Here is a 13,812-nt window from a genome sequence, read left to right as displayed (position 1 = left end):
TTCTCGGTTTTGGGACCTCAGTGGTGGAACGAGCTCCCTGCCGTTCTCAGGACCGCAGAGTCGCTCACTATCTTCCGGAAAAGACTCAAGACTCACCTGTTCAGAGTCCACCTCGACTCTGCATAACCACCTTCCCACTTCTGACCACCATTGTACACTGTATTGTATTGTATTGTATTGTATTGTATTGTATTGTATTGTATTGTAGTACTAAACTGTGTAGCAATTTATACACAAATGTGTTTAAATTGTACACTGTATTGTATTGTATTGTATAGTATTGTATTGTAGTACTTAACTGTGTAGCAACTGCAGTAGCTGCTATCATGGATGTAACACGGGGAATTGATTGACCTAGCTATCGTGGTGCTTGCACTTGGTTCTATGAACATCCTTTCTGTACACAACAGCGATATATTGATGCACTTCTTATGACAAATGTAATTCTTTTGTCATAAGTCGTCGCTTTGGATAAATGCGTCTGCTAAATTCCCTAAATGTAAATGTAAATGTCTGCCATGGCGGTAACCATGACGGTGACCATGAAAGTGGCTGTGGTTAGGGACCTGCCAAGTGTTGACTCGTAGGGAGGAAACACTTTTCAATCATTGTCTTTCCCTAAGTTGCACCTCTGTCTCTCTCTTTCTTCCTTCCTCGTTCTTTCCCTCTTGCTCTCTTTCTCTTTTGCTGTCTCTCTCTCTCTCTCTTTCCCTCTCTCTCTCTCGCTCTCTCTCTCTCTTTCTCTCTCTGTCTTTGTGTTTCTGTGTCTGATGCATGGAGTACAATACACACATGGTCGCCATGTCTGCCATGGCGTTAACCATGACGGTGACCATGAAAGTGGCTGTGGTTAGGGACCTGCCTAGTGTTGACTCGTAGGGACGAAACACTTTTCACTCATTGTCTTTCCCTAGGTTGCACCTCTCTCTCTCACCTAACCCTAACCGTAACCCTAACACAGACACACATAAACACACACACTATATTCCATATCCACCCACAACCAGGAACTGACAATGGTCGTTCTCGCGCTATCACCAAGTTTCTCTCTCTCCCTCTCCCTCCCTCCCTCCCTCCCTCCCTCCCTCCCTCCCTCCCTCTCTCTCTCTCTCTCTCTCTCTCTCTCTCTCTCTCTCTCTCTCCACCGTGCTCTTTAACAGCCTCTCTCAATCTCTGACCTTGATGGGACTCTCCCTAGGTATGTCGGGGGTCCCTGACTGCTGCATCTGTCTGAGGGGACTCACCCGGCCCGTCAGCCTCCCCTGCCACCACGCATCCTGCCTGGCCTGCATCGGAGAGTACTGGAGGATCACTGGCTGCTGCCAGTGCCCCTTGTGCAAGGCACTCTTCCCCACCAGAGCCGACCTCAAACCACCACCGCCGGACCACCCTCTTCCTCCCGTGGAGGGCCGCCCGCCGGAGCCTTTAGAGGCCGGCGAGGACCCCTGCGACGCGTGTCCGGCCGGCGGACGCGCTACGGCGGCGGCCATGTCGTGTTTGGTGTGCCTGGCGTCGTACTGCCCGCTGCACCTGGAGCCGCACTACCTCGAAGCCGCGCTGCGGCGCCACCGACTGGTCAGCGCCCTGAAGAACTCCGAGGGGCCGTGCCGGCACCACGGGAGGAGCGTGGACCGCTTTTGCCGCATTGACCGGACGTGTAGTTGCACGATGTGCGTCGACACGGACCACCGGGACCACCGCATCGTACCGCTTTCAAAGGAGGCGGCCCGGGCGAAGGTATTCACAGAAATTACAAATTACAGGTTCTGTGCTGTAGCTCTCGAGCTTTTGTTCAAATTCTTTCGTAATCGTAATTACAGTGTGATGGAGAAACATTCACTTCACATCTGTAACTGTTTAATATACGTTTTCCCTCGTCTCAATCTGCGCCTCTCTCTTTAGGCTAAGCTAAATAAACAGCTGTTTAAACTCACGCGAGCGATTCAGGAGAGAACATTACGCGCCGAGAACACCAGGAGGTCGCTGACGCTCCCCACCCGCAGACCTGGAGGTGATCTGGTCGAGGCGAAGGGTCTGGAGGAGGCCGGGGGTCTTGGCGAGGCCGAGGGTCTACTCAGAGACCAGGAGCAGGAAACCCTGGACCTCCAGCAGAGAAAGACGGACTTGGAGGAACTTTCTCAAATGGCAGATCCTCTGAGTTTTTTACTGGTCTGCTTAAATCCTTCACTTTCCACTTCCAAGATATACCAATTGTTTATAATTACAGACCTACTGAGGATGGTTACTCATTTCCTCTTTCTCTTTCCAGAAATTTCTACAGAAGTGTTCACCGTAAATACGAGGAAATGACAAAGATGAGGAGGGAGCTAATTTGTTTAGCTGATATAGTTGTGATCAACCCTGGTTCAAAACTATGTTTTATGTCGTAAAATGTTGATGATGTATCTGTAGAATTATTTCTATTTTGTTTTCCACACATTTATGTTTGAATAATATAGTAAGTACAAAGTGAAAAATATATAAAGAAGATAAGGGATCTGGTGTGATAACGATCATTTATAGCTTTCTAAACCCATTGATGTGATAAAGGCATGTTAGGTCTAACCTGCTCTGCAAGCTCTACACTCTACACGCTTACATTTGTAAGGCAAATAATAAACAAATGATGCGTGAGGCCATCGACCTCCCATCGTTCCATCAGGCCTGACGCATCTGATCAGGAGGAGACAAAAGTTATGTCTGGGAAGAGCATTTGCAGAAATGAAACTAAAGGCGTTTACTGTGGCCTATAAAGGGAAGAGTCCCTGTGTACCTGTAGTAAGAAATGGGTAAAAAGACGTTTTGCCGTTCTCCCCATACACTATGGTAAAGTGTCTCTATGCTGCGAACCCAGGTGTAACCTATAATAATACTTAGTAAACTTAGTAGACCATGATACAAGTAGCCTTTACCTAGTATAACAACACGTCCGCGTCCGAGTGAGGTTGAGGCTTCCCGGTCACCGATAGAATAAAGATACAATGTGGGGCGGATTTCATATAGGCTAGGTCTACAACATCGCTTATTATAAGGTTGTCACCTCGGCGTTGGTCGTAACCATGGGGATACCACGCCCCACTCCTTCCTGAAACTCAAACCAAAGCGCAATATGAATTTAATATTTCAAAGCTGAAACCATGGGTTCACCGTCACTTCAACTTTGTGCGTGTTAGTAACTAATAAGCTCCACATAATAGAGGGTAATGCAGTCGTTCAATTATATTGTATGAAAGGCCTATGCAAATAGGCGTTTTAAGAACCTGGGGACGGATTCACAAAGCATTCTTAAGAAAAAAAATAGTTTTTGTAATTATATTTATATTGAAATCTTAAATCTCTGACCGTATATTGACTTCACTGTTATTGCACCATTTCTTCCCTTATATTGTTTATTCCTCTTATATTTTACCGTAAATACGAGGAAATGACAAAGATGAGGAGGGAGCTAATTTGTTTAGCTGATATAGTTGTGATCAACCCTAGTTCAAAACTATGTTTTATGTCGTAAAATGTTGATGATGTATCTGTAGAATTATTTCTATTTTGTTTTCCACACATTTATGTTTGAATAATATAGTAAGTACAAAGTGAAAAATATATAAAGAAGATAAGGGATCTGGTGTCAAGGTCAAGGTCAAGGTTCAACTTTATTGTCCCCGTGGGGAAATTTGTCTTGGGCACAGTGCATCATTGCTTTCTTAACATACACAAGAGTACAACAGAACAAAAACACGACCACAGACACAAACACAATCAGACAAACCAACATTTTAACATCGAGAACATGGGGCTTGATAGACTTAAACTGCACCTTGCTGTATTACATAGAAATCGACAGTATGGGGATCAAGTGCAAGTGTTTATTGCACTAGAACTTATGGATAAAGTGCTATGTGCTAGAGTGCTTAGTTCTAAAGTGCTATGTGCTAAAGTGCTATGTGCTAAAGTGCTATGTGCTAAAGTACTATGTGCTAAAGTGCTAACCTATTTATTGCACATCATTCCATTGCAAATTGTTCATCAGCTTAATGGAGGCTGGAACAAATGATAATTTAAGGCGGTTTGATTTGCATAGCGGCACACGGAGTCTTCTCCCTGATGGAAGGGTTTCATATTCAGGGAAGAGTGGGTGTTGGGAGTTGGAAATAATTTTCTTTGCTTTTTTCCTAACTGCCTGCTCATATATGCTCTGTATAGGCTCATATTCTTTCCTCCCTACGATTTTCATTGCTGTTTTGTGCATGCCGGCCAGTTTGCTTTTCAGCTTAACGGTTAGGTTGCCAAACCATGAGGAGATCCCATATCTAAGGATGCTCTCTACAATGGCACGGTAGAAAATCATCATGATGTGGCTGCTTACGCCGTACAATCGTAATCTTCGCAAAAAATATAGCCTCTGTTGCAGTCTATTGCACAGGTTTTCAATATGTGTCTTCCAGCAGAGAAGATTATCAATATGAACCCCTAAATACTTGTATGAGGATACCCGGCTGATTTTCTGATTTTTGATGACCACTGGCTCATGGTCAGTCACTTGCCTCGGATCCAAAACCATTTCCTGTGTTTTGGTCACATTTAGAATGAGATGGTTGGTGTCACACCACTTAATAAATAGGTCTATCTCATCCTGGTACACAGAGGGGTCCATATCCTTGTGTAGAAGGCTCAGGAGCACGGTATCGTCCGCAAATTTCACCACATAATTGTTAGGGTGCACAGTCCTACAGTCATTGGTGTGATAACGATCATTTATAGCTTTCTAAACCTATTGATGTGATAAAGGCAGGTTAGGTCTAACCTGCTCTGCAAGCTCTACACTCTACACGCTTACATTTTATAAGGCAAATAATAAACAAATGATGCGTGAGGCCATCGACCTCCCATCGTTCCATCGGGCCTGACGCATCTGATGAGGAGGAGACAAAAGTTATGTCTGGGAAGAGCATTTGCAGAAATGAAACCAAAGGTGTTTACTGTGGCCTATAAAGGGAAGAGTCCCTGTGTACCTGTAGTGCACTGCCGATGAAAAGGGAGAGAGACAATGGACACCATGGGAGATCATCACGGGGATAACCCAAGGGCGAATGAAAGGTAATCGTTCGCTATATTAAGTAATATTGTTACTTATATAGGGCCTACTGCATTTGTACTGCGGTTGTGGCCAAATAAGGGTACATCTTTAATTCTGTAAAGTTTAAACTTTAGAAATGCAAATCATCAGCATTAGGCTACCATTAGAGAATAAACACAATTTATATTGACAGGTCTGCTAAATTGAGGTTGTTTTTTATAAAAATCTGTGACAATTGGTCGAGGTCTGAATAACTGCAATTGAGATGAAAAGGTAAAGACGACCTGGTGTGCACTCCGCTGTCAAACTGATTCAAAGAGACAGTTTTATTTGTTAACGTCGTAATGGCTCATATCGTCATCATAGCAAGCTATGGCACTTTTTTGACTGTTACTGGAAGAAGACCCGAATTAAGAAAGAAATGGGTAAAAAGACGTTTTGCCGTTCTCCCCATACACAATGGTAAAGTGTCTCTATGCTGCGAACCCAGGTGTAACCTAGTCAACTTAGTAGACCATGATAGAAGTAGCCTTTACCTAGTATAACAACACGTCCGCGTCCGAGTGAGGTTGAGGCTTCCCGGTCACCGATAGTATAAAGATACAATGTGGGGCGGATTTCATATAGGTCTACAACATCGCTTATTATAAGGTTGTCACGTCGGCGTTGGTCGTAACCATGGGGATACCACGCCCCACTCCTTCCTGAAACTCAAAGCAAAGCGCAATATGAATTTAATATTTCAAGGCTGAAACCATGGGTTCACCGTCACTTCAACTTTGTGCGTGTTAGTAACTAATAAGCTCTACATAATAGAGGGTAATGCAGTCGTTCAATTATATTGTATGAAAGGCCAATGCAAATAGGCGTTTTAAGAACCTGGGGCCGGATTCACAAAGCATTCTTAAGAAAAAAAAATAGTTTTTGTAATTATATTTATATTGAAATCTTAAATCTCTGACCGTATATTGACTTCACTGTTATTGCACCATTTCTGCCCTTATATTGTTTATTCCTCTTATATTGTTATTGTATATTATTTTTTGCAAATTAGTAGGCCTATATTATATGGTATTGTTATAGGCCTAATGTTTACTTAACAGGCCGGTTGCACCAACTGGTCTTAACTACGCCCGATCTTAGCAATGTGAATGTTCCATTGTATGCTTATATCACCGCGTTGCTAGGATATCTATGGAGGTAGATTTGTGTTTTTATTATGCAATCAAACAGAATAGGTTTGAGAGCAAATCTTTCCAAACGGCAATCAAAAAATAGATATGAGTGCAAAACTATCGACACTGCAATCAAGAAAAGTAAAATAAAAAATTATTAATGGTGAATCCAAAAGTTTTGTTTCCAAATCCAAAAGTTTTGTTAGCGAATCCAAAAGTTTTGTTTGCGAATCCAAAAGTTTTGTTTGCGAATCCAAAAGTTTTGCTTGCGAATCCAAAATTTTTTGCTTGTGAATCCAAAAGCTTTGCTTGCGAAAGATGTAAGACACGTCTCTATTGGCCAGTCTCGATCGGAGTGACAGCTTGGCAACATCCACAGTTACGCCCCGTGCCCACTACATGCGTCCGTCGACTGATCCCCATTGACTTTCAATGGGGACGGACGCGCAATGCATTGTGGATCCTTCCGTTCCATTGGAGCCGTCGGCTCAGTCATGGCTCAGTCAAAAAGTTGAAAAATCTTCAACTTTTTCGGCAGCGACGGATCCGTCATCCAATCAGATCGCGTATGCAAATTTAAGCACTGTGACGCGACTCGGGCTCTGACGATACTGGAAAGCGGGAAAGCGGGTCATCTTGCATCGCAACAAGCAGGAAGTAGCGGGAAGAACCCGGCGAAGCGATTTGATTGGCTGACGGATGCCTCTGCAAAGACTACTCCCCCATCAGTCAGCCACGCCTTCCCACATCAGTCAACGGACGGAGGTAGTGGGCATGTAGGGTTATGCCCCGTGCCCACTACCTCCGTCAGTTGACTGATCTCCATTGACTTTGAGATCAGCGGCGAACCGATTTGATTGGCTGTATCGTCAGAGCCCGAGTCGCGTCACAGTGCTTACATTTGCATACGCGATCTGATTGGATGACGGATCCGTCGCTGCCGAAAAAGTTGAACATTTTTCAACTTTTTGACTGAGCCGAAGGCTCCAACGGAACGGACGGATCCACAATGCATTGCGCGTCCGTCCCCATTCAAAGTCAATGGGGATCAGTCAACGGACGGAGGTAGTGGGCACGGGGCGTTAGTAACAAGAGAGGGAGTTTTGAAGTCCACGATGAGACAGAGCGGGACTCGGGAGTTGAGAGGACAGAAAATCAATGCGGAGGTATGTCTTCCGTCATAGTAATGGCAAGAATGTTGTGTTTGAACTGGTGCATGTAGATTGCTTTTGTTTAACGATCTGTGGATGTTGTAATGGGTTAAAAAATACACATTATTTTGTCAGCCTGTAGCTGCTAGCTTAGCTCAATTACCTAGTCATAGGTACGTTACGTGCCCAGGCTGACTATTAGCCTGCATGACGTTGTGCATGTAGCTACTAGTTAACAGGACTATTTGTGTTCAACGATCTCTCGTTACTAACTGTGGATGTTGCCAAGCTGTCACTCCGATCAAGACTGGCCAATAGAGACATGTCTTACATCTTTCGGCGTAGGTCCCGCCCACGAGATTCAGCTCAACAGCAAGCAAAGCTTTTGGATTCGCAAGAAAAACGTTTGGATTCGCAAGCAAAACTTTTGGATTCGCAAACAAAACTTTTGGATTTGCAAACAAAACTTTTGGATTTGCAAACAAATCTTTTGGATTCCCATTCATAATTTTTTTATTACATTTATTTTACTTGCAATAAAACTTCTTTTGATTGCAGTGTCGATAGTTTTGCTCTCAAATCTATTTTTTGATTGCAGTGTGGAAAGTTTTGCTCTCAAACCTATTCTGCTTGATTGCATAATAAAGACACAAATCTACCTCCATAGATATCTCGTGCCGACAGCTATTTACTATTTTACTTGACATGCTACACCGAAATAAATAATGAATTATTTAATTCATTGTCATCCATCAATTGTGTTAATGCATAACAATAAAAAATGCAAACGAATGTAGGCCTAATTAAAATATGTATTTGTGTTGTCTGGTTTACAACGAGCAGGCATTTAGACGGGAATTGTTCTTTTTGACAGAAGCAATGCATTGAACATCATCAAATGACAAGGAGCTAATTGAGTAGTTTTGAGACTGTAGGAGAGATCTGTTTGATGTGTCGACCTATTTAAAACATATAAACATAATTAAAACAATATTCACAACTTGGGTGACCAGATCACAAATTCACCAGATGTGGGACAAAGACCCCGTTTGGGTGGGACAATGTGGGATAGCAATGCATCGAGGTAGTCTAAAATAACTTTTAAAAAATATAAACATTTCTACTCTGCCCCTTTGCTTCTAACATTACTATGCCAAGTTACGACCAGGCGTAGTTAAGACCAGGCTAACGCCAAGTTGGTGCAACCCAGCCCAGTAAGTTTAGTAAAACAGTAGGCCTATAACGTCGGTACGTTGGCGTTGGTCGTAACCATGGGGATAACACGCCCCCCTCCTTCTTCGAACTCAAACCAAAGCGCATTTTGAATTTATTTCAATGTTCGAATTGCAGCTGAAACAATGGGTTCACTGTCACTTTATCTTTGTGCTAGTTATAGGTAACCGTCAAATAAGCTCTGTTGTAGGTTATACATAGTAGATAGGATGGGTCATTGAGGTCGTGTGTAATGTATTGTGTTGATGTCTTGAATGGCCTGTAGGCGTTTTAAGAACCAGTTTTTAAAAAATATTTTTTTTTAAACGTATTTTTTTTTAAGATTTATTTATTTATTTTATTTATTAGTATTGTATTTATATTTATATTGAAATCTTAATTCTCTGAGCGTATATTGACTGCACTGATATTGCACCATTTCTTCCCTTATATTGTTTCTTTCTATTATATTGTTATTGTATATTCGTTTTTGCAAATTAGTATATTATATTGTATTGTTATACTGTCACTTAAACTTAACAGTGTATGTGAGCAAAGGGTTAACCGAAGTAAAATTCCTTGTTGATTACGCAAACCTGAATCTGAATCGGTTTATTTTGGCTGCATCACTATAACCATTGCTATAAGCCTATCGCTACGAGCATTATATTCGGTGTATTCATTACATTAGAATTATGAACATAGTTCACCAAAGCACCGTGTTGTGGTGTTATCACATCTAATATCGTCATTCATAGTAGTAACCATACATATATTCTCGGCATAGCCTCATGTCTCGGCGCCCCATCCCGGACCCGGCCCGTTCCGCGCAGCCCTCGGGCCTGAGCCTGCCCGTAGAGAGGCACCTGAGCTGCCCCATCTGCAATGACCTGTTCTCGGATCCCGTCACCATCTGCTGCGGCCACTCCTTCTGCAAGGCCTGCCTGAACTGCAACGCCATCGACAACAGTTGCCCGACCTGCAAGCAGCACTTCAGCCGCATCCCCGAGGTCAACGTCGTGCTGGAGGGACTCCTGGAGGACCTGCAACAGGCCCGGCTGTTGGCCGAGGGGTCCGCCGGGAGGCCCCGAGAGGTGGTCTGCGACGTCTGTATTGGGCCCGGGGCCCGCAGGGCCCTGAAGTCGTGCCTGGTGTGTCTGATGTCGTACTGCCGGGCCCACCTCGAGGGCCACGACAGTAAGCCCCGCCTGAGGGGCCACAGGATGGTGCCGCCTGTGGAGAACCTGGACGACAGGGCCTGCCCGGATCACGGGCGGCCCCTGGAGCTCTACTGCCGCAACAGCGGCTCCTGCATCTGCGTCCTCTGTGTGGTGGAGGGGCAGGAGGTTGTTTCCGTGGAGACGGTGTGGGAGGAGAGAAGGGTGAGGGTTTTGAAAGATCTCACATGTTTGAGTTTTAATGTTGTCATTTTGCAGTCATGAGTCGCTTTTATCTATCGTGACTTTCAGAGATATGCCATTGAGGAGTAGATGGGGGTTAGGACATCTGGCTCTAAGTTGCTGACAGGTGGACTATGGGAATTGGGGATCAAAGCCAGTATCTTTCTGCTTGGAGTCAAACACCCCAGCCGCTTGACTTACCCGCAATCTAAGATGGTTTGAGAGTGTCTGATCAGTGACTTTCTTCCACCAAATCAGGCAACACAGAGATGGAGCCTATGGCCCACAGGTTTGCAGTGTTATGAATGTTATGAGCTGGTTGGTAGCTACGCTAATTGTAACCCTCGGGAAAGTTACCGCATATCGCCAAAGGTGTCGCCCAAAGAGAACGAAACAGAAATCCCACTTTAAATAATACACAATGCAAATTGGTTCGGTACAACATTGACCTTGAAAGCTGTTGATGACCACTATCAGTATTGAGTGAAAAGTGATGTTATACTCGGGCTTTATATGGGAGTCAAAATTGAGATGTTCTTCTTTCTCCCTGAAGGGCCAGCTGAACGACCTCGAGGGAGAGTTTCAGGGGAGGATTGTGATACTGGAAAACAGGCTGCAGGAAATCCTTTCCTCGATCAGTGTTTCCCAGGTGAGGAAAGTTATGTATTTTTTAAGGAGAGATCTTGGGATTGAATTTACAATTGTTGAGGCAGACTTGAGATGGTGTTGCTTCCTTTTGAAAAGTAAAAAAAAAAAGAAATAATACAGAGGCTTCAGTTGTTGTCAGTCATGTATAAATCGCTTTCATCCGATTAAAACAGGCAAACAACAAAGTATGACATGTTCTGATCTGAAGTATGTTGTTGTGGTTCTAGTAAGTTGCAAATGCTACTGGCATGAATAATGAACAAAATAAATCATCCAAATAATAATCACGGTCCTTCCTTTGTGTTTCTTTCAGGATCACTTACGTAGCGAGAGGACGGATATCGACGGCATTCTATCATCCCTCATTTCCTACGTGGAGAATGCCAAAATACATGCTCTCCTGCCCATGGACGAGAGGAGTCAGGCGGTGGAGACGCAGGCCAAGGAAATGACGGAGCAGCTCAACAACGAGATAGGGGAACTGCAGACGAACATCTCGGACCTGATGCGCATTTCTGACACAGAGGATCCTATTTACTTCCTACAGGTGACAGAGGCAATTTTGTATAAATATAGATCATTCGGTGTCAGCCATTGTCTCTGATTAAACCGTTACAGTAAAGTGAATGACTGAATTATTTCACTTGTTATTTTCTACTCCTTTAGAATTTTCCATCCACCCAGGTCCTAGAAGAGGAGAACAACCTAACAGAGATAGCACTTGATGCGTCCACCTCCTTCGGCACCTTCCGAAGTATCATAAAAAACCTGATGGATGAAATTCTCGACAAACTGGAGTTATTGACTCCAATCGGTAAGAAAGTGGTTGGAAGATTAGCCTATAAGAAGATAAATAACTTAATTTAAGTTAATTTAATTCTTCTGATTTCCCTACATAGAACTGCAGAGGATCGTGAGGTTTGCAGGTAATTTGACCTTTCTGTATTATTCTACTCCAATTTAGTAAGTTGGGTTATTTTTCAATTCAAGAATTAAAAGCATGTTAGAATTGATGTCGTTTTGGCTAACTTCCTGTCCATTTTTGCAGTTAACATTCCCCTCCCTCATCACCAAGTCATGAATCCTGTCCTCTTTTTTCTTGGCATCGTTCTTATCATCTTTATTTTATTCTGTCTTTTTGCGTGTTGAGTCTCGGATCTCTCTCCTGTGAAGTGGGAACGGGAACTAGAATATATTTTTTCTGCGAGAAAGACATAAATGACTCTTGTTAACTGAAGAAACATTCTCAGCTGTCAGATCAGTGATGGCGGTCAGAGTATAAACCTATTTAAAACGTATATCAATAAAGAAACATCACCTAAATTGCCATGTAACAGATATTTCCACTTTACCAACTAATTCCAACTACGAAAAGGACCACAAAGGAAATAATCCTGTGACTTTTTGTGATATCCTTGACGCAGTTTTAATTGTGCACGTACATTGTTGTTGCAACAATGAGGTTTTGCTTCTAAAATTAATTGCGGAAGAATTAAACCCCCCAAAAATATTTTATTTTGCAGTGGACGTGAAGCTAGACCCCAACACCGCTCACCCACGCTTAATCATATCCGCTGACGGCAAGGAGGTACAAGATGGCGGCGGGCTTCAGGTAGTACCCATGGGTGCTCAAAGGTTCGACTTGTACTCATCCGTCCTCGGCCGGAACCGACTGACATCCGGCAAGGCCTACTGGCAGGTTGAGGTCGGCGACAAGTTGGGTTGGGATCTAGGTGTAACGACGTCGACCTCTCAACGGATAGGGAGGCTTGTGTTCGAGCCCGACGCCAACTACTGGGTGCTAACACATTACGATGGTGAGGGCTACGCGGCAATGACAGCCCCGCCCAAGAAGCTGGCCCTCATAGCCAAGCCCAAGATGGTAGGCGTCTTCCTGGATTACGAGGAGGGCCTTGTGTCCTTCTACGACCTGACGTCCTCCTCGCACATATTCTCGTTCACGGCGTGCGTATTCAGTGGCGAGCTCCGCCCCTATTTCAGTCCCCATAATGAGTTGGAGGAAAGCCGGCCTCTGGTCATCACTGCGGTGTAGGACCAGCTCTGGAATGATTACTATGCTAGTGTATACCAAATATACTGTATAAGTAAACATAGAAAAAACGCATGGGTGGGTTTCAAACTGTGACTCCACCCATTGGTAGCAGTTGGGGATTATTATGGTGGCGGGACGTTAATTTTCAATGCAAATATTCATATTCAATGCAAAATATATAAAGATGAGTTTCATTATTATGTTTGAAGACCGAAACCTGGAACAGTGTAACGATGAAAAATATCCATAGAGAAATAACCACCACCTTTGTAATGGTGATGGGAATGCGGTGCTTATTATATTTTTGGGGTTCCTGGTCATAAGCAGTGGTGGGTAAAGGCATTTAATCATATTGGAAATGTTATTCTACATCAACCCTTGTGGTCAAGCAAGGTCTAGGTTCTTAATAGCTTCATAATGACTTAATGTCTTATTGTTGGGATAGGGATTGTATAACTTTGTTCAATATACATTCCTGATGCACTCATTCACCTAATGCAGTTTTCTATGTCTAACATACATCAAATGTGACTTTTTTTTTTTCTTTTTTTTTGTATACTTCTAGTCAGTTTTCTTTTTGAATTTCTTTAATAAAATTAATATCATTGATTGTGCATCATTTGTTGAGCTTCTATCACATCAGCCACATTAAAAGAGCTTTATATACCGATTTACCGATTTTCCAGTGTCCCTTAAAATACCCAGCTATATACACGACAAAAACAGTGTGCTATCGAAAGTCACTATTGTTTCTCTTGTTGTGAGGCCACACAAACGACAGGATTGGCAATTTAGAAATTTGAGATGGTGAACATTTAGACAACATCGTCGTCATCATCCTCATCATCGTCGTCATCGTCGTAATCGTCGTCGTCATCGTCGTCATCGTCGTCATCGTCATCGTCATCATCATCATCATCCATATCTGGGTCTATTTTACCGGACAGCACATCCTCGACCCACTGTTCCAGTTCATCAGCTGTGGGCATGTCGTCCTGGTCGTCCATTTCCATCCACACACTGTCGGCCTGTGAGTGAGAAACCAACCAATAAAGCTTCAGGAGCACACTTGAGTACAATGCAGAACAGCCCTGATCCTACA

At 43.4% G+C, this 13,812-nt stretch overlaps 2 protein-coding genes across 2 annotated transcripts in view; one reads left to right on the top strand and one right to left on the bottom strand.

The window, feature by feature from the left end:
- LOC130369716 (calsequestrin-2-like) overlaps nt 1–13,812 on the bottom strand; it is a 16,149-nt gene extending 2,337 nt beyond the window's left edge. The window contains exon 1 of the mRNA XM_056575214.1: nt 13,661–13,812. Coding sequence (XP_056431189.1) covers nt 13,661–13,723 — 63 coding nt within the window. The 5' untranslated portion in view covers nt 13,724–13,812. The remainder of the gene's footprint in view (nt 1–13,660) is intronic.
- LOC130369713 (E3 ubiquitin-protein ligase TRIM21-like) lies at nt 5,030–13,220 on the top strand. Its single transcript, XM_056575212.1, has 7 exons — nt 5,030–5,091; nt 9,397–9,991; nt 10,563–10,658; nt 10,971–11,204; nt 11,324–11,471; nt 11,557–11,583; nt 12,181–13,220. Exons 1-7 carry the CDS (start codon nt 5,042–5,044, stop codon nt 12,708–12,710), a joined length of 1,680 nt encoding a protein of 559 aa, XP_056431187.1. The 5' UTR covers nt 5,030–5,041; the 3' UTR covers nt 12,711–13,220.

Source organism: Gadus chalcogrammus, chromosome 17 (assembly GCF_026213295.1).
Source record: "Gadus chalcogrammus isolate NIFS_2021 chromosome 17, NIFS_Gcha_1.0, whole genome shotgun sequence".
NCBI classification, from domain to species: domain Eukaryota; kingdom Metazoa; phylum Chordata; class Actinopteri; order Gadiformes; family Gadidae; genus Gadus; species Gadus chalcogrammus.
This window is presented reverse-complemented; position numbering and strand designations above follow the sequence as displayed.